Source organism: Phycodurus eques, chromosome 8, assembly GCF_024500275.1.
Source record: "Phycodurus eques isolate BA_2022a chromosome 8, UOR_Pequ_1.1, whole genome shotgun sequence".
Classification (NCBI taxonomy): Eukaryota; Metazoa; Chordata; class Actinopteri; order Syngnathiformes; family Syngnathidae; genus Phycodurus; species Phycodurus eques.
The window spans coordinates 21,300,767-21,326,783 of NC_084532.1; the positions used below are offsets into that span (position 1 = coordinate 21,300,767).

Consider the following 26,017-nt stretch of genomic DNA (forward strand, 5'->3'; position numbering starts at 1 on the left):
GGTTATTATTGTGCTAACGTTCATTCATTTAAAAAAAGAAGAAAGCACACTTCCAAATTTATGGATGCTGTGTGAAAACAACCAGGAGCCAAAGCGTCACAAATTACATCGGTGTGATGTTCTGACTTAGACTCAGAAAAGCCCAGCAAACCGCTTCAAATTTTAGTCTAAAAAGTTAATTGCGTTTGAAATTTGTCATGTCTCTTTAAAATGGTAAAACGTCACAAGCTTACTGAAATTACTAGACTCCATATTAAATCATGATAATGATGCTGGATGCTCTCTTCCCATTGGTCTAATATATTTGGAGGCTCTTTTCCAATTCTAGTCCATTTGGATTATTCTGATAGAATGGCATTTAGTTACCTCGATCTGAAAATCCTGTTCAAACAATTACTTGGCTCAGTGTGAACATGTTCCAAAAAAGTTCAAATAGACTCCTTAATGCAATGATGGCACGACAAGATAGAACACGTTCAAAATGTGGCTTTTATCTTGTTTTGGAAAAGAGCGATTCAGTGATTATGCACGCTACTGGGGTTCCTCTGTTTACAACTGTCTGGGCATTACAAGGTTCCAAGGTTACAAACAGTGCGCAATGAATTAGTTTGCGCAGCGATGTAAAAATATGTTGGCCGATGTCCTCAGAAGGCAAGGTCATTTACCGCCATACTTTTCACTTAATTTATGAGCCAAAGGTACTTGAGTGGTAAACGTTGCATTCTAACTTATGTACATGTTAGGGTTATGTCCCGGAAATTAAACCAAGGACCTCCTGAAATCAGTGTCATTTCCATCATTCATTGTTTATGGCCATATTTAGCCACTTCCATTCTTTACTGTCATCATGTGCTCAAAACCTTACAAAACATCCTTGGTTAGCAACTCTCATCTTTTTAAAACAACATTCGGGGTTGCTCAGTTCACAAAATTTTGGTTCTTACGGTGGCAAAATAACCTGACTTTTGTATGCAAGTCGGAATGCGCTGTACTGTATCAATAAGCTACGTGAATGCAATATTAAAGTCACAATTACGGTACGTCAAATAATTCTAGGCCATAGATACAAAACGATAAAATGAAAAACAGTAAGTACAGTGGGAACAGTGTGATAGCTTTTCCTTAGGCCGCTGCGCAAACTAGTTCATTGTGCACCATTCATATCCTGGAAACATATATTCCATGTCATAAACAGAGGACCTCTGTAACAGCGATTGGTTGTTGTCTTCGATGTCTCATGGTCTTAAGTGGGAGATCAGTCCTGGGAGCGAACGGAGACACTTGCCACTGAGAATAGCATGTTCAAAAACTCAATCATCAATATCTGGTGGGCTTAACAGGGTGCTTTGAATCATCATCATTACTTCTCGTCAGAAATTAAATTACATTCTCATAGAAGCACACTTGGATGTTATGTTACCTTCTTCATTGTTTCTCATGAGTCAAGTCTGTTTTTCTCCCAAAATGTCATAGCAATGTGTTAAATGTTGCAAGCACAAAAAGCAACTGATTAATGTCCTTGACATTTAAAAACAGCATTAGGGAAAGAACACCATACAATTAAGTGTGTGTGTGCGTGTGTGTGTGTGTGTGTAGGGGGGGTGGGGGACTCGTGTCCTCTCAACATTCATGTCTGAAGTGATCTCAAGCAAGGTAGCCATCCTTCATGTGTCCTAATCTCCTGTCAGGGTTAAGCAAAGTAGAGGTAAAAAAAAAAAACACAAAACAAAAAGTAAACGCTCTCCTGGAGGATCAAATCATCTTCATGTTGAACTTGCGGGCACCCCCCTGCCCTCCACTGGTGGCTGGCCCGTCCACCTTTCTGAAAGAGTATTCGACAGAGAAATTGTTTTTGTGCTGTCCTCTCCCACGACTCCACACAAAGAGCAGAATGAAACAGAAGAGGACAACCCCCAGGAACATGATACAGCCCATCGCTGTGGAGATGAGGATGGTCTTCAGGTCCAGAGTGAACTTCAGGAAAACTCTGGTGTCATTCAGGTTCGTGTCATTGAGGTCCCCGGCGTAGTAGGTGCGGTTGGCCATTAGGGCGGCATCTAGTGGTAGCCCACTGACTGTGAGTGTGGCAAAGTATGTGTCATTCCCTCCAGCGTTACTGGCAATGCAGATGTACGTTCCGGTGTCCATCACCTGGGCATACCTTATCTCTAATGTACCTTCCTTTAAGACCGTCAAGCGGCCGTTGCTCTTTGTAGTGATGCGACGCCGCTGCGGAGATATCCAAAAGATCACCGGCGTGGGTTCGCCCTCCGCTCTGCAAACAAATGACACCACCTGGCCCTCGCGAGCCGATATTTGCTGCAGTTTCCTGTTGCGGATTTTGGGCTTCTGGCAGGTGAAATGGTCAAAGAGGGCTGAGTCCGAGAAGGCGCCCAAAGCCCGCCCTTGTACCTCCACGGGCGTCATGCACACAGGGGAAGCTCCGTCAAAATTCAATGTCTTCCTGCGCTGAAGGATCCACAGCAAGCGGCAGTCGCAGGCCAGAGGGTTTCCGTCCAAACGGAGTGTCTCCAGTGTGTTGACCGACTGGAAGGCTCCCTCCTCCAGGGTAACCAAGTTGTTGGTGGAGAGGTTGAGTAGGCGGATTTGTCGGAGACCGCCAAGGGCATAGGGCTGCACTGTCAGCAACCTGGTGTTGACCAGATGAAGCTCCTTCAGCCGGAGCAAGTCTCGCAGTGACCAGGATTCCAGGACCGAAATAGGGTTGAAGGATAGGTTGAGCCTAGTGAGGTGGGAGAGGCTTCGTAGGGCCGAGGTGGGCACGGAGGTGATGTTGGTGTGTGTGATGGACAGCCATGATAAGTTGAGACCCTGCAGGCTGTGGGGGGTGATGTATACTAAAAAGGGCCAGTAATCAATCTCCAGGCCCCTCAAATTTCCCAGTTTACGGAAGTTCTGGTCCTCTAAAGTGGAGATGCTGAGGTAGCGGAGCCGCAGGGTTGCCAGGTTGTGAAGGTATGACAAAGACTGACTGGATACAGAAGTCAGGTTGCACCTCTCGATTGTCAACTCTCTCAATGCCACCAGACCCAAAAAGGCCTTGTTAGAGATATACACAAGATCGTTGTCTCCAACTTCCAGGTTCCTCAGGCTCTTCAGGTCTTGAAAAGTGAAGTCTAAAAGAATCACAAGATTATTCCCACTAAGGTCCAGAGATGTGAGGTTGGAAAGGTGTGAGAAAGCCCCCATGGGTATCAGTTTTAATTGGTTACCCCTCAGCGAAAGCGCCTGCAGGCTCTGGAGACTAGAAAAAGCATTCGGTTCCAGGACGCTGATCATGTTCTCACCGAGATCCAGCTTCTCCACGTGCGGAAAGGGTAGCAAGTCGGCATGCTCCACCCAGCGAAGCTTATTCCCACTTAGGTCCAGGATCCTGGTGTCCAGTGGGATACCGTCGGGCAGCGCAGACAGTCGCTTACCGTGGCAGGAGACGGTTTTGAGTTTCGCGATGCACTCGCACCGCTGAGGGCATACTTGACCCCGGGTGGGCCACACATTGACCGTCACCATCAGACTGAAGAACGGCAGGAGCCACCACACATCCTTGCTGAGGCAGAACCCCATGGCGCCACTTCTGCTTCCTCCTCCTCCTCCTCCTCTCTGGGCTACAATCACTGGGCCAAACACCTGACAAGATTAAATGGAGAAAATTAGATTAGTTAACCAGTAAAACAAAAAGAGCCTAGCCTCTGCTAAGGTTTACCTGTTAAGGAAACGTGGGGGAAAAAACTTGCATAACGGCAAATTTGTTTGCTACTTCCTGGTATACGAATGATAACGTATGACAAAAATATCGTAACACTTTTGATTCTGGGGTTGGAGAAGGATCCATTGTAGTGTGATAATCAGCCTTCTGCTTACTTTGATTAGACAAATGTGCTGTACACATATATATACATACACATTTTATCCAGATATGCCGCAGTTTCATATACATTTGATCTTAATCCTGCTTACACATGGCGATCAAAACATCACTCGCTTTGGTATACAAACCGACCTATCACAGCACGAGTGTGAAGTTGGCCGTTTAGTCCTTGCAAACTGCTAAAGGGCAAAAGGCCACCGATCAAAGCACATCAGGCTCGATATACCGCAGTCCATCCCAGCTGAGGCACACCCAATACGAAAATCTTCCTTTTATATCTTTTGGACGGCGCATTGATGTTTGCACATCTCTTTATATGTACAACCCTCCCAAAAGACCACCAGACACTTTGAAAGGCATGTGATCAAAGCAGTCGAATGGCTGTCAAAATCTCATTCTGCCTCTGAGTCGAGGGACAAAAACTAGAAACAAACGCATTTAACAAGCAGATGAGTCTTTATAGCCGATTAAAATGATCACCTGCTCCCGTTACAGGGTGCTTAATAACTCCTTTAACGTCCTTCACCTCAGGCGGTAATTTGCAATTCATCCTGAATCAGAGATTAATATTAGTCAGCCTGGAATGAAATTAAGTGACTGAAAATGCAAGCAGAGCTGTCTGATAGAAGTGGGCAGCATAGAGAAACAAAAGTAGATTTAAGGAACAGTGAATGTTTTTTTTTTTTTTTTTTCCTCCCCCCATCGGGAAGCTACTACTTTTGGGGCTCAACCGTCTTTCATATTGACTTAACTAAAATCAATATTGAAACATAAAAAGCACTGGCCTGCCTTATGAAGCACATGAAAGACAGAGAGACTGGTCACAGGGCGCCTGGAGCCCAGTCCCGAGAAGAGGACAGAGTGGCTGACACATTAGGTTACAGCAGCGGTCACTCAAATACTGGTCACGGAGTGACGGAACCAAAGAGTACTAAGTGCAACTGATGCATGGTTTTAGTAGAGCAAGATTCCAAGTTAATCCAACACTGTGCAGGCAAACTGTATTGACAAAAAAGCATGTTTTCCACCGCGTAATGGCACAGTCAGATTTTCACCATTACACTGGGAAACTGCAAAAACCTCAGCGCGTCAACCTCAACACTAATAACAAGAACGAGCGTATCCTGTATTTATTTTGACATGTGGCTGTTAACTGTGAAAAAAAGAACATGATTATTCAAGTGGGGAATGAGGGCAGAAAAAATAACACTGCAGCATCAAGAGTTAAGGGCAGAGCAACAGGGTAAGCTAATGTTAGCATGTGTGTTATTCAAGAGGAGACGGAGGTCAGCAAGAAAATGGACAGCTGCAGCAAAATAGACACTGCGGAGTTAAATACTGCAGAATCCAGAGCTACAGCCCAGCAACAAGTCAGAATGTGTTTTTACTTCAGTTAGTTAGTTTTGTTTTTACTTCTCAAATGGTGCAATGATTGGGCGATGATGAATCTGCTTTAACCAATAGGAGACCAGCAGTGGTCTATGTCAACCATATGGTATCAGCTCAGCATGCGAGGAACCTGGGCTGACCTTGGAGCACCAGATTTGAACAGATCTAGAGTAGTTGTTAGTGCCCCTCCCTTGAATGGTTGTGCTTCTCAGTTAGATTTGTCGTAGACATCACATTAATTACCCGTGACATTTTTCTCCAATATTTGCACCACCAAAAGTGGATTTTTACTTCTGCTTCATCATACCTTTGCTTTGACGCAAACGGCAGTCTGACATTTGTTTTTTGAGCGAATATCTTGGCCATGTAATAAGATTCTGACAATCACGTGTTCCTAATCATGTGATGAACTGTGTCCGGCGAGGTCTATGGCGCCGTGGGATCCAAACCTGCGCACACTGTATGTTTGAAGAAGAACACGGCACGCTGACATTTAAAATGCTCATCTCATATCTCGGAATAATAATGAACACACGTGAAGTTCACTTATGGAAGATTTACATCGAGGAGTCGACAGCTACGAGTGACGTTGTCGTAGCAACGTGTTCATATCTGCCTGTTCTTCACTGTTGAGGCCATATGTTCCTTAATTAAAATTGGACCACAGCAGGACATTCCCCACAAGAAACCACATGTGGCAGTCTGCTCTGGTAAATTTCCGTTAGTCATGCTTTCTCTTTCTCTCTCAGACACACACACACACACACACATACACGCATATACAGACACACTTACACTCACTAACACACCACACAGACATACACACACACGCACACACACACACACAGCCCTCCTGCATCTGTGCACCGTCTCCACCTGAACGTCTTGGCCGCCAACCACCTGCCAACCCACCTGCTGTTCATTTGTTTTTCACAGATTTTTCTTCTTCCATATATTCTTCCTCTTTCATTTCACAGTCGTGTTTGCCAAACAGCTTAAAGGCGCAGAGACGGGGCGTTTACTCTAAGAGCTCACCTCCTCAGTGCATTTAGGACTATTTACCTGCACTATGCACATGCAAAAACGGTACAGACAGATGGTATCGTCTTTATCACATTTTGAGGGATATTAAGTGAATTCAACATAATTCCCTCCCAGCTGTACATACACTCACTGGCCACAATATTAGGCATACCTGCACCATCTCATGTGATCCAGTACAAAAGCTTTATCTAAACTGAGTTGCAATAAACAAACAAACAAACAAAAAAGCAATGCTTGGTTTTGATTTGGTTTATTATTGTGGATGTCATTTGCACTGTGAGCTGTGCAAATCTATCTATCTATCTACAGTATGTAATCTGTCTATTTTTGTCTTGGATCTCATTAGCATGTGAACCTGTACCTAGGGAAGTGCCTTGCGGGTGCATATTTAAAACACTAATTAAAGAAATGGTTAATTGGGATTTCATCGCAGGGTGTAATTACCCTGTAAAATTTACAGTCAAGTAAAGCCTTGATCAAAGTGTCTACCTGTATGCGTGTCCTTTTGAACGTCATACAGTGTTTAAATGACCACAGCGGTCATTAGCATACAGCCTTAGGATCGGCGTTGACTTGTCGGTGATCATGAAATGACACGATTAGGCGGATTTACCTTATACTACTTATAATACTGCTATGCTTTTTTTTTTTTTTTTTAAATGGCATAGTACATGACTTACAAGTATCCCAATGGAACCACATCCAGATGGCAAAGTGGGCAGTTTTTTTAACCGCAGCCTCAATCATCATTCAAACACTGCAGTGAGGGCTGGGGAAAGAGTGAACGGGAGGGAGGAGTGTCTTTCAAGTACAAGTTGAACAGCAACAGAGACACATTTAGACAGTAGAGTGGGCAGTGAAGCTGCAGTGGAGGGGGGGCTGGGGGGGGGGGTGAGGGGGGCTATGGTCTATGGTCCTTCCTCCCTCCACCCGCAGCGCATAATTTATTTGCATCTCAACATGTGCTCCAGCCTCCACATCCTCTGCATGCAAACACTAAGTCAACACATTAGGCTCAAACACAGTCCTCAGCAGATAGTCACCATCGTCAACTGAGATGCGTTTGACAGGAGGGCACTTGCTTATGCTAAACGGGGCACTAAACACGTCCTTGCGCCGTTAAATAGCAGATACATACATACATGCTGTGTGAGGGCAGCAGATAAGACATTCCTGTCCCTATCCGCCCACCACTGTACTCTATACTGTAGTGTCGAAGTAAACAGACGTGTTCTAATGACACCAGTGTCCTCCTGCTTGCAACAGTTAACAACGTAGTCAAGTAACACAAGCGTACATTGTTTTCTACTTTCTTTTTTTCTGCCGAGGAACAAAAAAAACAAAACAAAACCCCGGAGCATTCATTTTTCAGACCTCCCACTGAAACAATATTTCACCTTGAACTATACACATCAAATATTAATCTTATTGTAGGGGGATTTATTATTGACTTACTTTCTTACACAGTGTGGATGTGTGCGTGAATGTATGTGTGCGTGTGTACCTATATATACACTTCAACTACTGTTTTGCACTATACTACACTAAATTGTAAAGCACTTTGTGGTTTGTACTGTAGAAAGTGCTAGAGAAATGAAGTTTACAAAATTACTGAAGTTTACACTTATCATTTCAGCAGCAAGGCACCGTTGCAGAAAACACTCAAAGGTGTCAAATGTTGTTGCATGCTTTGAATGGGAAAATGTGACGCCATGTGAGAGTCAAATATGAATGTTAAAAATGGAAGGCCAGTATGAGATATGGTTGGGAGACGAGAGCCGGCGATAAAGTAAAGTGAAGCGAGAGAGAAGATTAAATGGGACATGAGAATTGAACCATTCCTTCTCTGCGTGTTACTCACCAAAGGACGATCTATTGACTGTTAGAAAACTAAAGTTGCTTGTTTGCATTCAAACTCAGCTTGTAAACCACCATTAGGCCTATTTTACTGCCGCTCGCCCCCCCCTACCAGACAGAGGGTTAGATAGCGATGATCAAATCTGAGGCAGTTGCTGTATGGATTCGACCGGGACAATATCTGAGGTGCTACTACTTCCCCAGAGGCGTTGCAATATCGCTACTGTATACACTGTATGTAATATTTAATGAGTTAGGATATATAAAGGTACAGCTCTTCTACGGGATCTTATTGGATTGTGCAAGTGTACCTAATGTGGTGTGTATTGTAAGGTCCTCGCACGTGTACAGTTTCTATCCACGTTCACTCTGTACATTGTAACAAACTGAGATTTGCCATGTGATATTTCGCAAGCGAGTGCGCGGCGGTTGTTAGAAGGTCTGATGAGAGTGGCAGGCTGCTAACGCTGCTGCAGGTGCACGACACAGCTGACAAATGAGCAGGAAGCTTACTCGGGAGTGTGCGTAGGTGTTGGCGAGTATTTCGCTCTTGCATGCCCATTACTCGCTACACTTGCACAATGACAAAACTACTGTACAGTGTGTGTGCGTGTGTGTGTGTGTGTTATTATGTGCTGACGATTCCCTGAGAGGAACACATTAGTCATTTACATGGGGGGGGGTCATCGGCCATGTCCATCAATCTGTTGAGGGAGGCCCGGCAGCCACTGACAGAGTACACGCACAATACACATATACTGTACATGCACACTATCACACACTCACTGACATTAGAAAACAATATCTCGCTCCTTCCTGCAGATTTGGACATGGAGGGGATGGAAAATAGATGAGGTGCATTGTGTGAAAATGACCCATTATTTTATTATTATTGTGAAGTCAATGATCACTTTGGAGAAAGGAAGTGTGATTCAAGAGGAGACTGTGGGCAGCAAAAAACAGGGTGCTATACTCAAGTGTAGAATGTAGAGCAGGGGTCACCAACCATTTTGAAACTGAGAGCTACTACTTGGGTATAGATGAATGCAAAAGGTTACAAAATCAATACACACTTCTGAAAATCACACATTTCCTCAAATTATTTGGGGGGTAAATCATTGTTTCCACGAAAGCTGTTTAAAAAAAAAATTGTCATCTCCAAATTTACACCAATGCAAGTGCGATTTACTGTAAAATAATAATAATAAAAAAGGATAGCTCCAAAAAACGTTAACGTAGATGCACTGCTAAGTGGCACTATTTATTAAATTTTTTTAAATGGCAACAAAAAAATCAGAAGCTTCTCACTGGTAAGCTATTTTTAGAACAGGCCTGTGGGTCCTTGGGGGCTACCTAGAGACTATTAAACTGCATCGTACAGCGCTAATGCACAGCAACATGGTAAGCGTATGTTAGCATGCGTGTTGTTCCAGAGAGTTCTGTGACAGCCAAGTGGAGATTTTTAAGTATAATATAGTATTGCAGAGCCCAGGACGAAGGTACACTAACAGGGTAAGCTCATGTTAATGTGTGTTATTCAAGAGGAGATTGTGGGCAGCAAAAAAAAAAAAAAAAAAAAAGGGCACTACAGCCAAGTGGAGACTGTGGAGTATAATACTGCAGTGGAGCGTGGCAAGACCCAGCAACAGGGATGAGCCAATGTTAGTATAATGGTTATGTTGTCAGTTGTGTACCATCAAATGGCTGGCTGGAAACAATTCATCAGCGAGTAAAGTTGTGCACCGTCATACTTTGTAAAAAGGGGCACAAAAAATATACTACAGTATGTAGATTTCATCGTACCCAAGTAATTGGTTCCCCATCCTATCTTGTGTTCATATTAAAAAGCAGACTGATTGGGGCACTGTATGCAAATTAATATGAAACACCACTCCTAAATGTCCCAAGTGGCGTTTTCATTATCATAACGGAGCCTTAAAATTGATCCAGTGTCCAACATGCAACACATGAGAGTGAAACCAGAGGACACAAAGGGGTGACCACGAACCTGTCTTGACAAGCAGCCATGACTCTTTAATTGGAGGCTCAAATCTCCGACCAGCACCAGTTCAATAATGGAGGCTGTTACATGGTGCGGTTGTGACCCAATAACGTGCACACTCTGACCTTGCCTATTTAATTAGAAGCAAATTAACAACACCACGTAAACAAGCAGTTTTCAAATGTCTCTTACCTAACTAATTAAAACTTTCTATTACTCGTTACATGTTACATGGCACAAGACTGCTGAAGAGCATTCGTCTACAAAGTTTACACACTTTTCCGACCCTGTTGTGTTGAAAATTACAATTCCCACAATAATTCATCGATTAAATAGAATTTTACCGTAATTGATCAAGGATATTTGGTCACATCCATCCAGCGCACCCATGATAACATGGTCGTTTTACAATGGAGTAAAGCTTCAGTGGTACTTTGTATTATACAGTTCTCCTATTCTTCTTGTAAATGACATTACATTCTGCAACACGCTCTCCCAAATTGAAATCAGATTATCAAAAACGCCAGTGATGGATTGTGCCGCAAATGTCTGAGCGTGTTCTATTATTGCCTTGAGAATGTACCTGAACTCAAATGACCTTCTTTTGATAGAATCTTATGCTAATAAGTTGAACTTGAAAAAAAAAGTTGTGGAAACATTTACAGTATATATGACTGGGGAACACCAAGAGTTTTTTGTTTTTTTTTTCCTGCGGGAAGAAGAGACGTTGTACAGAGCAGATGCACGTTGACAGAATGCATTTTACGGTACAAGGTTCTTCTGACTAACACGGCAGCTGCTGTCACATGTATACTAAACATGAGAAAACAAAACCTTTGTTGTTTTTTTGGGGTAGGCTGAAACGGGTTAATGGCATTCCCTTTAATTTCAACGGGGAACGATGATTTCCGATAAGCGTTCTTTGAGTTAAAAGCGTGGTCATGGAACAAATTCAACTTGTATTTGAAGGCACTGCTTGTAGAGACATACAGACATATTACTCACTACATAACAAACATCTAACGCAAACGTTTCCATCGAACCCCATCGCTTCAAGCAAAGTCACTGCGAGTTAACACAAAGGGAGGCGAGGAAGAAACGTGAAGCTCGGCAGCGCTTTGCTGAGGGAGCGCCGAGCTTCACCGTAACACACACTGACACCACTTGGCCCGCCTAGAAGAACAAATACAACCTTCTGCACTCTGCAGTGTTGTTGTTGTAGTAGCACTATTAGTAGTATTAGTAACACAACCTGACCTTAAACACTGACTTTCATTAGCAGCCCCCTTTGTAGCACTAATACACGGCCACGCCCCATCAACTGAGGACAATTACACGGTTGGCGGACTTAATAGTCTTGGGCGTCTTTATTTTAACAGACTAATGGTAATTAGAAGTCCACTCATTAATCAGAGGTAAAATCTTTCTTTTAAAATGGAAGTCGACAAAAAGGATGCCACAGGCTGGCTGGCAGAGGTGGGTAAAGTAGCCAGAAATGACTGCTTTCTTTAAAATAATTTGACTGAAGCATAAGTAAAAAGCAGTCCTCCAAATAATTACTTGAGTAATCGTAAGTACTCAGTGAAGAAAATACACAAGTAGTGATTGAGTAGCTAGTGAGTAACTTCAGATTTTTATTTTTATATTTTTTCTTTTCTTTAATCAAAGCATGAACGTCAACTCGAATTAAATAGGAATGTGCAACTTCACATATTGCCGAAAAATATAACCTTAACTCAAATAATAACGCAAATCCTTATAAAATAACTAACTTAAGGCAAATTCAGCCACAAGAAGTCTTAAGTTGACTTTCTTGGTCGACTCTTTCTTGGTTGACTCTTGCAATGCCATGTCACTCCTCCTGAGGCCGAAGTCTCTCTGACGAACGAGAACAAATATGTCATGCAAGTGATATTGATGAAAATGAAAGTAACGAGCAGAATGTAGCTCAGCGTAACAGAGTAAAATTAGCATTTGTTCTTATCAAAAAATACTCAAGTAAAAGTAAAAAGTGTTGCACCGGTACTGTATTCTCAGGGCATCATATCGATCACAACTGGACTGTTTTGCTTGTCTTAGAAGAAGTTTCCCCTCTCACCCCAGCAGGCTTCATCAGTTCACGCAACAAGGTTTAGTTAGGTATTCTAACAACTCAGCATCTTCTAAGACAACCAGAACAGTCCAGTTACGATCGATTCAATGCCCTGAGAATAAAATTACTTGGATGAATGAGGATATTCACAGGCATTGTACTTTATACTAAACAAGGCACCACCTTGTGATGACAAACATACAATTGTTTACACTTACTTGAAACCCGCAGACACACCTGCAGGGAAGCTGTTTATGAAACAAACACAAAGACACACATGCACGCGCACTCTGTCAACAGCAATCAACCCTCCGCATTCTCACTTTTTTCTTGTCCTTTCCGCACACTCAAGGTTGAGCATCATAAGCCCGAGAGCGCGCTCTAATCCTTCTTGAAGCCTCCAGGCACTGGCTGTCCTTTCTGGTTGGCTTTATTAACAGGACGCCTGTCCTTTTCTACTTTCCTGAAGCTTGTTACCAAACTGGCTGCCAATTAGAAGCAGTTATCAAGGGACAGCAATGGTGCAAGACAGGGCAACTTCCTCTTGCTACTAAAATAAATATAGTGCGGCCAGAATTTGTTCAGAATGCTGCAATAGTTCATTCTAGAGCTGTTGCCATCATAAAACCTTAATTAGCTGTAGAGTATATGCAAAAGTACAATTTTAACATTTCTATAGCTTTCTTGGGGAGCCTATCCCAGCCAACTTCGGGCAAGACTGAACTGGAGTAGATATTCATGCCCAGAACTGTGAGGTGTATGTGCTAACCACTACTGCATTGTGCTCTCCTCCAGTCAGTCCTTAATTTTTACATTTCAAAATTACTATAAAATGAAATCAACCACTAATGTAATGTAGTATGTTCAAACATAACATAACAAAGACGCTAACATAGGAGTCTACAATGTATCATCACTCAGTGCTCCATCTTGTCAAACAGCACAAACCGACTCAAAACGCGCAAAACCAGTCATGGAATCGACAAGAACGGGGAACAAGCAAAGATGAAACATCCCAGTCAACCACATGACTACTGGTGATCATCTCCAAATAGTAGGACACTGAAACACTGAGAGTCATTTCTGCTTAGAAACCGAGTCAGTTTGTATTGTGAAACAATTTTATGTAACAGCGGTTGTATGCCAACCACAATTGGATCAAGGCAGATATTTTACATACGAAAATTCTTACAGCAAGCCACCAAACAAAACTGTCAAAACAAAAATATAGATCAAGCGATACGATCCTGAAGAGAATAAGAAAAATGGATGGATGGATTGGTACCAATGCCAAAGAATGTTTATAAGAGCGTGTGTCTGTTCTTACTTCACACACTCGGTTCCTTGGTAATTCCTTCCCAAACATTACTATATGATTGCCTAGCGTCGAGTTTCAGGCGCTAATCTAAATAAGAACCCCAGAGGTCCCACGAGGAAGCGGCCCCTACAAGTCCGGCGAAGGAGTGCGGGAAGCGGTGCGCAAATTGAAAGTAATCCTGTGGCGTCGGCCGCTGGCGGTGCTGCCCGAGCGGCATCCATCCATCCATAATTCATGGCTCGACAGCGGCGAGGAGGGAAAGTTGCGCCTGTGTAATAAAGCAGCACTGATGGAATCGCTGAAGGTCCCAGGTGTGATGGGGGCGTCTGTTGAACGAGGCCATACAGAAAGACTATTTCACATGGTGTCGAGCAGCGGTGTGCCTGAAGTCGATTGGCTGACAGTCACTGTCAAGTCAAACTGACCGACAGACTGACAGACAGACAGGGATGAGGAGAAGGACGCAATACTCCGTCACCAAAAATATTATTTTCTCACAACTCATTGCGACGGAATTACATTACCTCCATTCATTTCCTAGAGCAGTGTTTCTCAACCTTGGTTTCGCCAAGGCACATATTTTACATTCGAAAAATCTCTTGGCAATCCACCAAACAAAAATGTCACAAAAAGTATGTACAGGGTGTCTCTATACACGTCCTTTTACTACAGGTATTTTGTTTAAGGTATCATTCAGACAGATGTGAGGCCATCAGCATTTGACAGTAGGGTTTTGCAGTTTTTATAAGAATATTCATTTGCTTGGTCATGGCTCACCAATTGACATTGGAGCAGTCTTGCAAAATTGCCACCTGGCAGGTTTTTCCATTTCCCTGACTGCAGTTCAATGCAGTGCCAGTTTGAGAAGCTTCATGGTTGTCACACTGGCTCCGATGCGTAGTACAATTTACAATCGACGGCAAGTTTCTCGAAATACAATTTGTTCTTGACAAACCACGCAGCGGAATGCTTGCTACTCCCACCACTGATGAAAACACCCAACATCTAGGGCAGGCGTTCGTGGAAAGTCGCGGAAAGCCTATGCGGAGGGCTCAATTGGAATTCAGCATCAAGAAAAGCTTGATTCAGTGGATGTTTCGGAGACCGATGACGCACTACACGCACCGACTTCTGTTTGTTGAGTGTCATAATCTTCTGCTTGAAGCCTTTGAACAACTTGAGTCATTACGGGTAAAGCTTCATCACTCTCCAAAGCATCCGCTAAATTGACCTTTTGTTGATACAGAGTTCCAGTGTCAGCCATAAAGCTTCTCAAACTGGTGCTGAATGGCAGACAAGGACAGAAAAACGTCTTGCCAGCCGGCAATTTTGTAACGCAATAAAAACCAATGTCGGTTACAGAAACTGCAAGGCCAAAGCTGTCCAATACTGATGGCCTCACATCTGACACATGAAACGAAATAAAGGAAGTATACTGTAACTTTTGGGACATGCTGCATACTGAAATAATGGTGATCTAGTCTCAATTTAATCATACATTTACTTTCTCAGTGTGAAAACAGATGGGTACACAGGTTAATTGGCCGTCTGCCATTTAGTGAAAGATCACTTAATTGTTCTGCCTGTCACTATACACTGGGTACGGAACGTATTCAGACTCCCTTAATATTTTCCACTCTTTGTTATATTGCAGCCATTTGCTAAAATCATTTAAGTTCATTTTTTCCTCATTAATGTACAACCCCAATTCCAATGAAGTTGTGTTAAACATAAATAAAAACAGTTTATCAGTTTGAACATGAAATATCTTTGCAGTGTATTCAGTTAAATATATGTTCAACATGATTTGCAAATCATTGTATTCTGTTTTTATTTATGTTTAACACAACGTCCCAACTTCATTGGAATTGGGGTTTTACACACAGCACCCCATATTGACAGAAAAAAACTGAATAGTTGAAATATTTGCAGATTTATTAAAAAAGAAAAACTGAACTATCACACACACATAAGTATTCAGATCCTTTGCTGTGACATTCAGATATTTAACTCGGATGCTGTGCATTTCTTCTGATCATCCTTAAAATGGTTCGACACCATTGGAGTCCAGCTGTGTTTGATTATAATGATTGGACTTGATTACGAAAGCCAAACACCTGTCTATATGAGACCTTACAGCTCACAGTGCATGTCAGAGCAAATGTGAATCATGAGGTCAAAGGAACTGCCCGAATAGCTCAGAGACAGAATTGAGTCAAGGCACAGATTTGGCCAAGGTTACAAAAAACATTCTGCTGCACTTAAGGTTTCTAAGAGCACAGTGGCCTCCATAATCCTTAAATGGATGACGTTTGGGACGACCAGAACGCTTCCTAGAGCTGGCCGTCCGACCAAACTGAGCATTCGGGGGAGAAGAGCCTTGGTGAGAGAGGTAAAGAAGAACCCAGCTCCAGAGCTCCAGAGATGCAGTCGGGAGATGAGAGAAAGTTCTAGAAAGTCAACCATCACTGCAGCCCTCCACCAGTCGGGGCTATATGGCAGAGTGGCCCGACGGAAGCCTCTCCTCAGTGCAAGACACAAGAAAGCCCGCATGGAGTTGGCTAAAAAAAACACCTGAAGGACTCCAAGATGGTGAGAAATAAGATACTCTGGTCTGATGAGACCAAGATATAATTTTTTTGGCCTTAATTCTAAGCGGTATGTGTGGAGAAAACCAGGCACTGCTGTCATCACCTGTCGAATACAGTCCTAACAGTGAAGCATGGTGGTGGCAGCTTCATGCTCTGGGTGTGTTTTTCAGCTGCAGGGACAGGGAGACTGGTTGCAATCGAAGAAAAGATGAATGCGGCCAAGAAAACCTTCTCCAGAGTGCTCAGGACCTCAGACTGGGCGGAAGGTTCACCTTCCAACAAGACCATGACCCTAAGCACACAGCTAAAATAACGAAGAAGTGGCTTCAGAACAACTCAGTGACTGTTCTTGAATGGCCCAGCCATAGCCCTGACTTAAACCCAATTGAGCATCTCTGGACAGACCTGAAAATGGCTTTCCACCAACGTTCACCATCCAACCTGACAGAGCTGGAGAGAATCTGCAAGGAAGAATGGCAGACGATCCCCAAATCCAGGTGTGAAAAAGTGAATGTAATTATTGTACTTAGTGGAAGCCTTGGTCTGGTTTCTCTTTAATGAGCTGGTCCCATCCTGGGGCATTTTTTTTTCTTTTCAAAAATTAGACTTGCCTTAATGGACCCAGTGCTGTTGCATCATTCCCAAAAAGACTCATGGCTGTATTAGCTCAAAAGGGTGCATCTACTAAATACTCAGCAAAGGATTTGACTACTTATGGCTGTGTGATATTTCAGTTTTTCTTTTTTTTTTAATAAATGTGCAAATATTTCAACAATTCCATTTTTTTTCTTTGAATATGGGATGCTTTGTGTACATTAATGAGGAAATAAAATGAACATTTAAACTAATTAAAAACACATTTGAAAGTATTCCTTCGTCCCTGTTCTCACTATCTCGCTTGCACAGTTCTCCAAATAAGAAGCACAGTGTGCTTGCTTCAGGCTGTTTATTAGTCACTACTACTTTTTTACTGTAAAACGGAAAGATAAAACAAGACAAACTTAATTATATATTTAAACACCAACATGTTTATACATGTTATAATTTCGTCTAACCAAGCTCTGTCACAGACGGGCTGACAAAAATTAGCATGCTGTAAATGTTATGGTAATTCTAAACCCTCAAATAACAGCAACGTTAACACAGTTTACTAACGCAATATTCACAGGCATATATTTTCTCTGCTCTGTGGGAACAATGAATATTAAAATATCAAAACGAGGAAACATTATTTTTATTGAGTGTATTACACTGAACAACTCTTACTTTTACTTCGGCTTCTTTTTGCTCTGACTTACGCTGGATCGCTTCCAAAAGACCTCGGTGCTGCCTGGCATATCGCAGCACAACGTGGTACTACAGAAGGCGCACAACTCGAAATTTGGACTTGGCTGTTTACTGTAAAAACCCATATATAAAACGGTCGCTTGAAAAATCCGCAATTTAATGGGGCTAGGCTCAATGAACCCCGATGTAGCAGGGGAACACTCTACTTTTATTTATTTTATTTTGCTGCAGGCTCACTCAATAGCATGACTTTAATGGTGCTGGTCAGCATCCAGTGAGCCAGGAGGGAGTTAAGCAGTGAAAGTGAGGCGGGGGAGGACGTCTGTGAAGATGCATCAGGAGGCGCAAGGTGAGATGTAGGAGAAGGCAATTTGAAGGGTGCGAGACGGGCTGGCAGACGGACAAAAAGCGATACCGAGGAGTTGTGTTACCGCCGGCGCAGAGAACATCTTTACGCGTCAGCTCGCCACCGACATAGCGCTTACACTTTAGCTCGAATGTCGCAGCGTGGAAGGAGACACGAAAGCCGCCCCTCACTCTGGGCAGATATGTGAAATTTGATGCAGGCTTCCATCAGCCGTAACACGATACCCTTTAATCTCTTCATTCTCATCTGGACAAAGGTGCGGAAGCAGGAATTTTTGCACTGTCGATGGATGCGTGAGCCTCTCCAGAATCATAATCGTATCGCCCATCTGTTAGTCAAACTCCATGCGCTCCATTGAGTGAGTCTCGTTACATAACGTTTTAGTCGCATTTTCTACAGTAATGCAATCAACAGTGGGAAACACCAACAGTTTTCTTTCCTTGCAAGAAATAGCCAAGAAGAGAATGGGTTGCAGTACGTAAATTCTTCTGCTGTCACACTTAAACTCAACATCGAGGCGCCTTTTGGTGTCAAGTTACTTTTTGCTTTTCCACTAAAAGTCAAAATCATTTTGATGGTACACACAGCATAACTGGAATTGACCTAGCAACGCTGGATCATCAAGTTATGTCATGTACAAAATTGGTGGAAAAGGACACCTCGAACAGAATTTCAGTTACTGTTCTAGGATTGTGGAAAGTGCTTAAACAAACGTAACACATGTTGGTATAGTGCTAATGAGCTTTGTTAGCATTGGGCACATACTGTACATTCAGTCATGGAGGCTCTTCTAGTTTTTCTTAGTCTTTAGAGTTTCCAAAATACTGACAAGACTTTGCATATTAGTAATCGTGGGATGCTGCCTTGAGGTGAAAAACAATATCCACAAGTGTCCCTGGCCATTAATTATCCCGTTTTACACGCACACCGCCAGCATGGATTGCGGGATTAGCGCATAATGACGCCCTGATGAAATGTGCCAGGCCGTCCGGCTCCGTCTGTCTTTCGTGGTCTGCTTTCCATATTTTCGCTGGCCTACTTCACCGCCCCGCCCCCTAATCCCGCGCCGACGGGGGCTGCCAACGACACCCGGCCCGGCTTCCATCACGCTTTTCTCATTTTTAATCTCATTTCTGCTGAGATCGGAAGTGCGACATTAGGGGTGACCGGCAATTTCAGCTAGGATACGAAGAACTCATTACAGAGCAGAGCAGGGGAGCCCATAAGGAAATTGGCTTGTTTTGTGCTGGTGTACAGTTCATCCAACAGAACTATTATTGGCTGTAGATGCATTTCCAGAACCATTTATTATTCCGTTTTCCAGGTATTACTGGATGTACAAGATACAATAGAAGAACCATTATAAATGGCTGTCTTTAAAAAAAGATTGACAAGATTCAGGTGTTAATTTATCAGTATGTTTAGTGAGGTCCCCGGTGTTCGCTGGTTACACCTGAAACTAGTACAAATGTAGTGTTCGCAGGCAAAACCCAAATCTGAAATTGTCCATCGACATTTGACACTATTCAGTGTTTGACTAATCAGTGTAAAAGGAGACACCTGGGCAACAAAACACCTGTCGATCGCATGTTCCAATACTTTTGCTCACATTAAAAATGGGAGGTTTTCAAACAAATCTAAAGCAGGATAATATTTTAGAGACATTTGATAATCGGGGCTATGCTGACTTTGATTGGGGGGGGTGGGAATTCTCGAATAAGATGTTATATACTTAATTGTATGTGTGGACCTTGTTTAAACTGATTCAAGTAGAGACAAACTTAAAACAGGTTTTGAACTTTTTGAACAGGTTTACATTAACAATTGTCAACCCCGACTGTTGTCCGGGCAGACCATTAAGGAAATAACACTTTTAAGGCACATGACACAACAGGAACATCGCTCAGGAGAATCTGTTAGAGACATCAGAGAATCTAGCCTTTGTCCACTTTAATCAGAATGGGTGAAAAATCCTCAAACTCGACCTGATTGTGTATGTGTGTACTCTGCTTAAGAGTGTGTATCAGATGCAGAAATGACCTAGAAATAAAAGTTGAGATGGCGATCTCCTGTCTCAAAATCCAAATATTTACTGTCTACAGCAAAATGTTCTGACGAAGCTCTTGCACTGATCTCATTAAATGTTGTTGCTTTCCTGCACATTACAATAAGGTGGGGATATTAAAATTTTCAAATTCAGGAATGTTCATTTCAGAGTGTTGATTACAGGATGAATGGCTCGGCAATTAAAGGCCGCGTCACTGGCACGGAGAAGATCACAGCTGCTGCCGATGCTTCATCTTCAAGCATCACATGCTCGTCACTCCCGGCGTAATCGTGATCGAGGCATTTTGTCTGCTTGACTAATGAGGGGATGTTTATCTGGAAAGCGGCGTGTTTTCGGAGCTACGAGACTGTATCTGTGCCACGTCTTCGGAGAGATTAGCTCATGCAACAAGGAGCTTCGGCGTGTTCAAAGCGAGATAAAAGCCATGGGATTGGAACGATAGCGGTGAGTGGAGGCGCTGACCATTGACACATTAAAAACAAAGAAAAGGAAAAATAAAGGAACAACAATAGACGGAAGTGCAAGGACGAGGGATGTCGCGTCTTTGTGACAGCTGGAAGCAGAGATGTGAAATGCTTTAGGAGGAGGCGATGAGGGATTACACATCCTGACAGAAACATGCGGGGAGGAGAGCCTAGGAAATGGGTTGCGAGGCATTTTGAGCCAGGAAAAACGGCAGCCATGCGTGCACACTTTGGTTTGGGTGGCTGACAGTTGCAACCTGTCATCTTTAAGAACTGGCGAGATGTGTCATGGCTGTCTGATTAATAGAAGAGCCCATTATATGGGAGGTGGGGGGGGGGGGGTATTCTAATGCAAAAACAGCAACACCCTAACATCGGAGCTAAAAGCGAATCTTGGCGTGTGACAGCAGTTGTCAGCGTCTAAGATGAGGCTTCTTCGGTGATAGAAAACAGAAGGACGCAGGAGGAAGCAGATTGACAAGGAGAAGGGGGAGATGGGGTGACAGCTCAGTAATGGGAGGATGGCTTAAAAAAATCTTTATTATTATACCCGTTACAAGCTTAGCAACTTGGGGAGACTGCGTTTGACAGATTATGGCAAAGCCTCTTTAATTGCTTGTGTACACATTTGGGTCTCAGGAATCACTGCCTACTAATCAAGTGTGAAATTACACAACCAAGTCAATCTTTTGTGAGCTGCCTGATTTGGGATATGTGACATAAAGAAGTTCAGATTTGGGCAAATTTGATTAATAACACCCTAACACAGAGTTTCTCTACCCATGATTTGTCAGCTACTGTATTTGGGCAGCGGCACGGTGGATGACTGGCTAGAGCGTCAGCCTCACAGCTCCCACATCCCAAAAACATGCATTAATTGGAAACTCTAAATTACCCGTAGGTGTGGCTGTGAGTGAGAACGGTTGTTTGCTTGTGCCCTGCGATTGGCTGGCAACCAGTTCAGGGTGTACCCCGCCTCCTGCCCAATGATAGCTGGAATAGGCTCCAGCACGTCCGCGACCCTAGTGAGGAGAAGCGTCTCAGAAAATGGATGGATGGATGGATGTATCTGGGCAAAGATCTGTCATCTTCGTTTCCCACAAGCAACAACCAAACTAGGTACAACAGCTCTCATGTCGAAGTCAAATCTAAGCATTGTTTGCCTACGCTATAGATTTGGACTCTACTGACCAATCGCGGTAACGCTTGTTGATGACGAGACTGTACCTACCTCAGTGTGAAAATGGCTTCAAGCGTGTCTGCCCACGGAGCTTTTTATCCATCTGTTTTCTCCAGTACAGCTTGTCCTCGTGAGAGTCATTATTGAGCTGAAGTCTATCCCAGCGGACTTTGGGCAAGAGGCAGGAAACACCCTGGACTGCTCACCAGCCAATCATAGATAATGCTATTATAATTTTGTTTATTTTGAGCCAGATGGTAATTTGAGTGTGGGGCCCGTCATGTTATTTTAGCATTGTTGTCTTGCTAAAAGCCATCTGTGCGTGAGTTTCATATCCTACTTTTACATTCAGCGTTTGTTTTTTTTTTATGGAAAGTTACGCAATAGTGATGTAATGCATTACAATTTTGACAGAGTGATATGGTAGTACAGTAAAATCCCCACTGTACAGAGGAGTAGGGACCGAGCCCTGCCGCGAGTTGCGAAAGTCATTGACACGCCCCAAAATGTTTACAATTGCCTATAATAATAGTTTAAAGTAAATATTCCACACAGTTTGTAAGTCATCTTACAACACCCCCAACTCTAAGCAATAACCCTCCCGGTCTGTTCTGCAACACTCAGGCAACATCTACTTAACACAACCTGTCGTAATTCAGACCTTAACAAAAGCATGCATTATAATAACAGCTTCACCACGCTTTCTTGGGCCACAAGTTGGCTTATTTAATAGTTGCACTCAATAAACAAGCACAAAATAGAACCACTACTAAATAAGACACCATGGGGTTAAATAAAGTGTGTTATTATACTGTCAAGCTGATTTTCTACAGGATTTTACACCGATACTGCTGAGCAGACCAGTAGGCTTGTTAGTGCCTTGAGTTTTTGATAAAAGCTTCCTTTGTGGAATATGCCTTCTTGTCTGTTGAACCCTTTTTACACAACAGGACAAAAGTTTTGAGCACAAGCCATTTGATAAAGAAGGCGACAAACACGAAACAAGAAATCCCTTCCTCCTGTCTTCCATAAAGGTAAAGCTGATGATAAATTTGTACTTCTTTTACTGTTTTTTTTTTGTATGTATAATTATTCTCTATAAAATGAAGGGTTTTTTTGGTACATATTTTTGGGGGGTGTTTGGAATGGATTAATTGGATTTACATTATTTCATATGGAAAATATTGCTTTGGATTTTGTATGGTTCAGTTTTAGTCAGACTTTCCGGAACAGATTAATCACGAAAATTGGGGTTCCACTGTATACATGCTTACTTTAACTAGTATTACATTTCGGTAGCAAGGAGGAAAAGGTGGGGGAAAAAAAGAAGAGAAGGAGGAAGGCGCATCAAGTAGCTCCAGAAATTTAGCCCAAACTAAAAAAGGAAATGCCAGTGGGATGACCAATCTGTTTCACTGTGGCACTTAGAAGCACATGACAAGATGGCGGCGATGCAAAGAGCCTCCGTCTAGGTACAGCTGAGGGCATTAAGTAATTGGGCCCGAGCTTGTGCGTGAAGCAGATCTGTTCTGACACAACAGGAACTCCAAGTCAGAAAACCCCACAGAGAAAGCCAGAGAAAGAGCAAACGGAAAGAGCAACGGCAGCCCGCGTTGAGCAAATTATTCAGGAGCTTCTTTGGGACAATACGCTACGACAACATCAGACAGAGCGAGGGACTCCATAAAATAACCAAAGTGACTCTGATTTGAGCGTGAGGCCGCGGGTGAGCAATGACAGCGGACCCGTCACTGGATCAATGTGTTTCTTCTAAATGAAAACGTGATGACAGCGTGCGTGAGAGGAGCCAAGCGGCATTTCGGCAATGTCTGGCTGCAGCGCTTGTGCCTCCTGTCATCAATTTACAATGTTGTCTTCACGTCCACTCCACGTGCTCTTCAGCTCACCTGTCACGCGCCAGCTACACGACAGCACGCCATCAAAGCCTCACTGACGTGTTTGCTCGCAAACTTGCTATTTATAACATCCATGACACTGCATGCTATATAGGCAAATATATAGAACTATAGCAGACAATTCATTAGGTACAGCTAAGTCAACTATAACCTCGGGCAATGAGCCACATGCTGTTTTACAAAATGATCCAATATGGGTAAATTGCCATTACATCACTTTTCGCTGTTATAGTCTATTATGGACGAGTGAATCTGTTAGTACAATTATGCAAAAACAACACACTCGAGTTCTACATTAGATGAATAGTGCTTGGGCTAATCACAAACCAATCAAATTTTGGTATAGATCTGGATAAAAGTGGTCTGAACCCCCCCCCCCCCCCCCACACACACACACACACACTTGTCACCATTCCTGTCCACTTGCATTGGGGCCAAGTTAGTTGTGAGCCAAGGGAGGCGCAGCAAGTTGAGAGCTAGAGAAAATCACATTTCTCACCTGCAAAGCCTATTTCAACTACACTTTAAAGCCAACATAGATCGATTTTTAGAGAGTAGACAAAAAAAAACTATATTTTAAACAATTAACTCAACCTACTTTTCCAAGTGGGACAGTGTCCCACCACTTCTAGGAGCTGTTGGAGTGGTGAAAAAAGTGTGTTGTTGTTGTGTGTCTGTAACAGACATTACCGCCACCAGGACTGGAGTGGGACATATATTTTCAAACAAACGAGTAAGCCTTGGCGGAGGTCTGCACTCTAGTAGATGCAACTGTACTGTGGATTCCTATGTAAGGAATAATTTTCTTTGTGGCCGTGAGTGTATGCCCATGCACCCACACAGGCGCACACACACACACACACATGCAGCAGTTTCATAAGCATCCTAAAATAACAAAGCAAGAAGGGAAAGTTGACAAAAGAATCTCAGCAGACTTCTTCTAATCAAACACTTTTGACAGGCAACCCCGATGAAGGAGGACGAGGCGAGTGTGTGCATCTGGGTGTCCGTTAGGCACAATCGCATCACAGCAGCCGCACACACGAGCACGCACACAACTGCTGATTTATTAGTTTCAACGATGCAGAAAAAAAACAAGGGAGAGAGTCAAGGCTTTGACGTCTCGTTCAAATGACAGCTTGGGAAAAATATCATCCTTCCTCTCATAGCAGTTTAGTTTTAGGGTGTCATCATATCAAATGGTAAATGGTAAATGGACTGGACTTATGTAGTGCTTTATCAACACCATCGCAGTGCCCAAAGTGCCTCACATCCACTCACTCACACACACATTCATACACCAAGCCAGAAAATAACGAATTTACATGGCAGAGAATAGCAAGTACTTCTGAACTATCCACTTATGTCCATATGAGCCCAAAGTCACCAAATTATTCCTAAAATGAGTTACCCCAAGTGAAAAACAACCAAAAGGTCAGAGGAAAATAGCAGCCCAGCGCCAATTAACATTTCCCTAACGAAGTCAAATGCGACATCTTTTGGGTCGGCTGTCAGCTGGTCTTCGTAAGCTTTTAAGCTCGCCGTTCAAAAAAGCGGTAATGAAGACAATAAGTCCAACAGGACATTGTGGCCGCCGCCTGACCTCCGTATCATTAAGCTGAACACGGAGGAGGACTAACATTTCAAATCCCTCGTAGTCAGCAGAATCTCATGAATATACAGCACACTTTGAACGAGTGCGCATCGCTCGGTGGAGTGTTTTTTAAGAGAAATTAGAGAGGAATAATGCAAACAATGTCGAGTCATCCAACAACTTGGAATTAAACCTATGATTTAAGGAAGACGTTATAAGCATAACAGTTCTGAGGCGTCTTAATGAAATGTGTGAGACATTCTTTCATCATAATACTCAAAGGATCACGAATTCCAGAAGTTTACATTTTCTATAAGACTGAAATCAGCCTGTTTTGAGGGGGCAGCCCTGTCTCATGAAAACGAGCTACTGCTCCCCCCTACTACCCCAAAAGTGCAGCTTTCGTTACCATGATGACAGGAACAGCGTGAGAGGGATGCAACAAGCCGGGCTGTTACTACTGCCGCCCCAAAGTGCGAAGGAAAACTACAAAAGCATCAATTTTCACTTGTGTCGGCAGCATTTCCATCATCACGTCACTGCATTGTACTTGTCGACTAGTTCCAAATACGTGTACACCTGTGGACAATCTCACAGATTATTTGAATATAATGACGATTATTGAAAACTAATCTGTCCATTCGACAACACTGTTGCACTACTTAGCGTCTTGTTTTTTTTGTTTTTTTTTTACTTGATAGTGCTTCACTGAAGTCCGACCGTCGCCTGGAAATGGCTAGCTGCCAAGTCATGAGCGGAGACACCCAGTGTGGGAGGGCAGTATTATGTAAATCAGCGTCACTGTTACGGCTAGCTGGCAGACACATTTTTGGAAACCGTATCTGAGGTGTGTCGGAAAAGTTGTAGGACTGATGTTTGGCCATCGTTTGATTGTCTTGCCTTCAATGTTGGCCAGACAATCAACCAGCACATCTATAATGAGATCCTGAGTGTGCGTG

General features: G+C 43.0%; 1 protein-coding gene across 1 annotated transcript in view; it reads right to left on the bottom strand.

The window, feature by feature from the left end:
- Positions 1-1,749: 1,749 nt before the first annotated feature.
- The window catches only part of lingo3a (leucine rich repeat and Ig domain containing 3a), a 33,351-nt gene continuing 9,083 nt past the window's right edge, over positions 1,750-26,017 (bottom strand). The window contains exon 2 of the mRNA XM_061683526.1: positions 1,750-3,648. Within this exon, the coding sequence (XP_061539510.1) occupies positions 1,753-3,585 (1,833 nt within the window). The 5' untranslated portion in view covers positions 3,586-3,648 and the 3' untranslated portion in view covers positions 1,750-1,752. The remainder of the gene's footprint in view (positions 3,649-26,017) is intronic.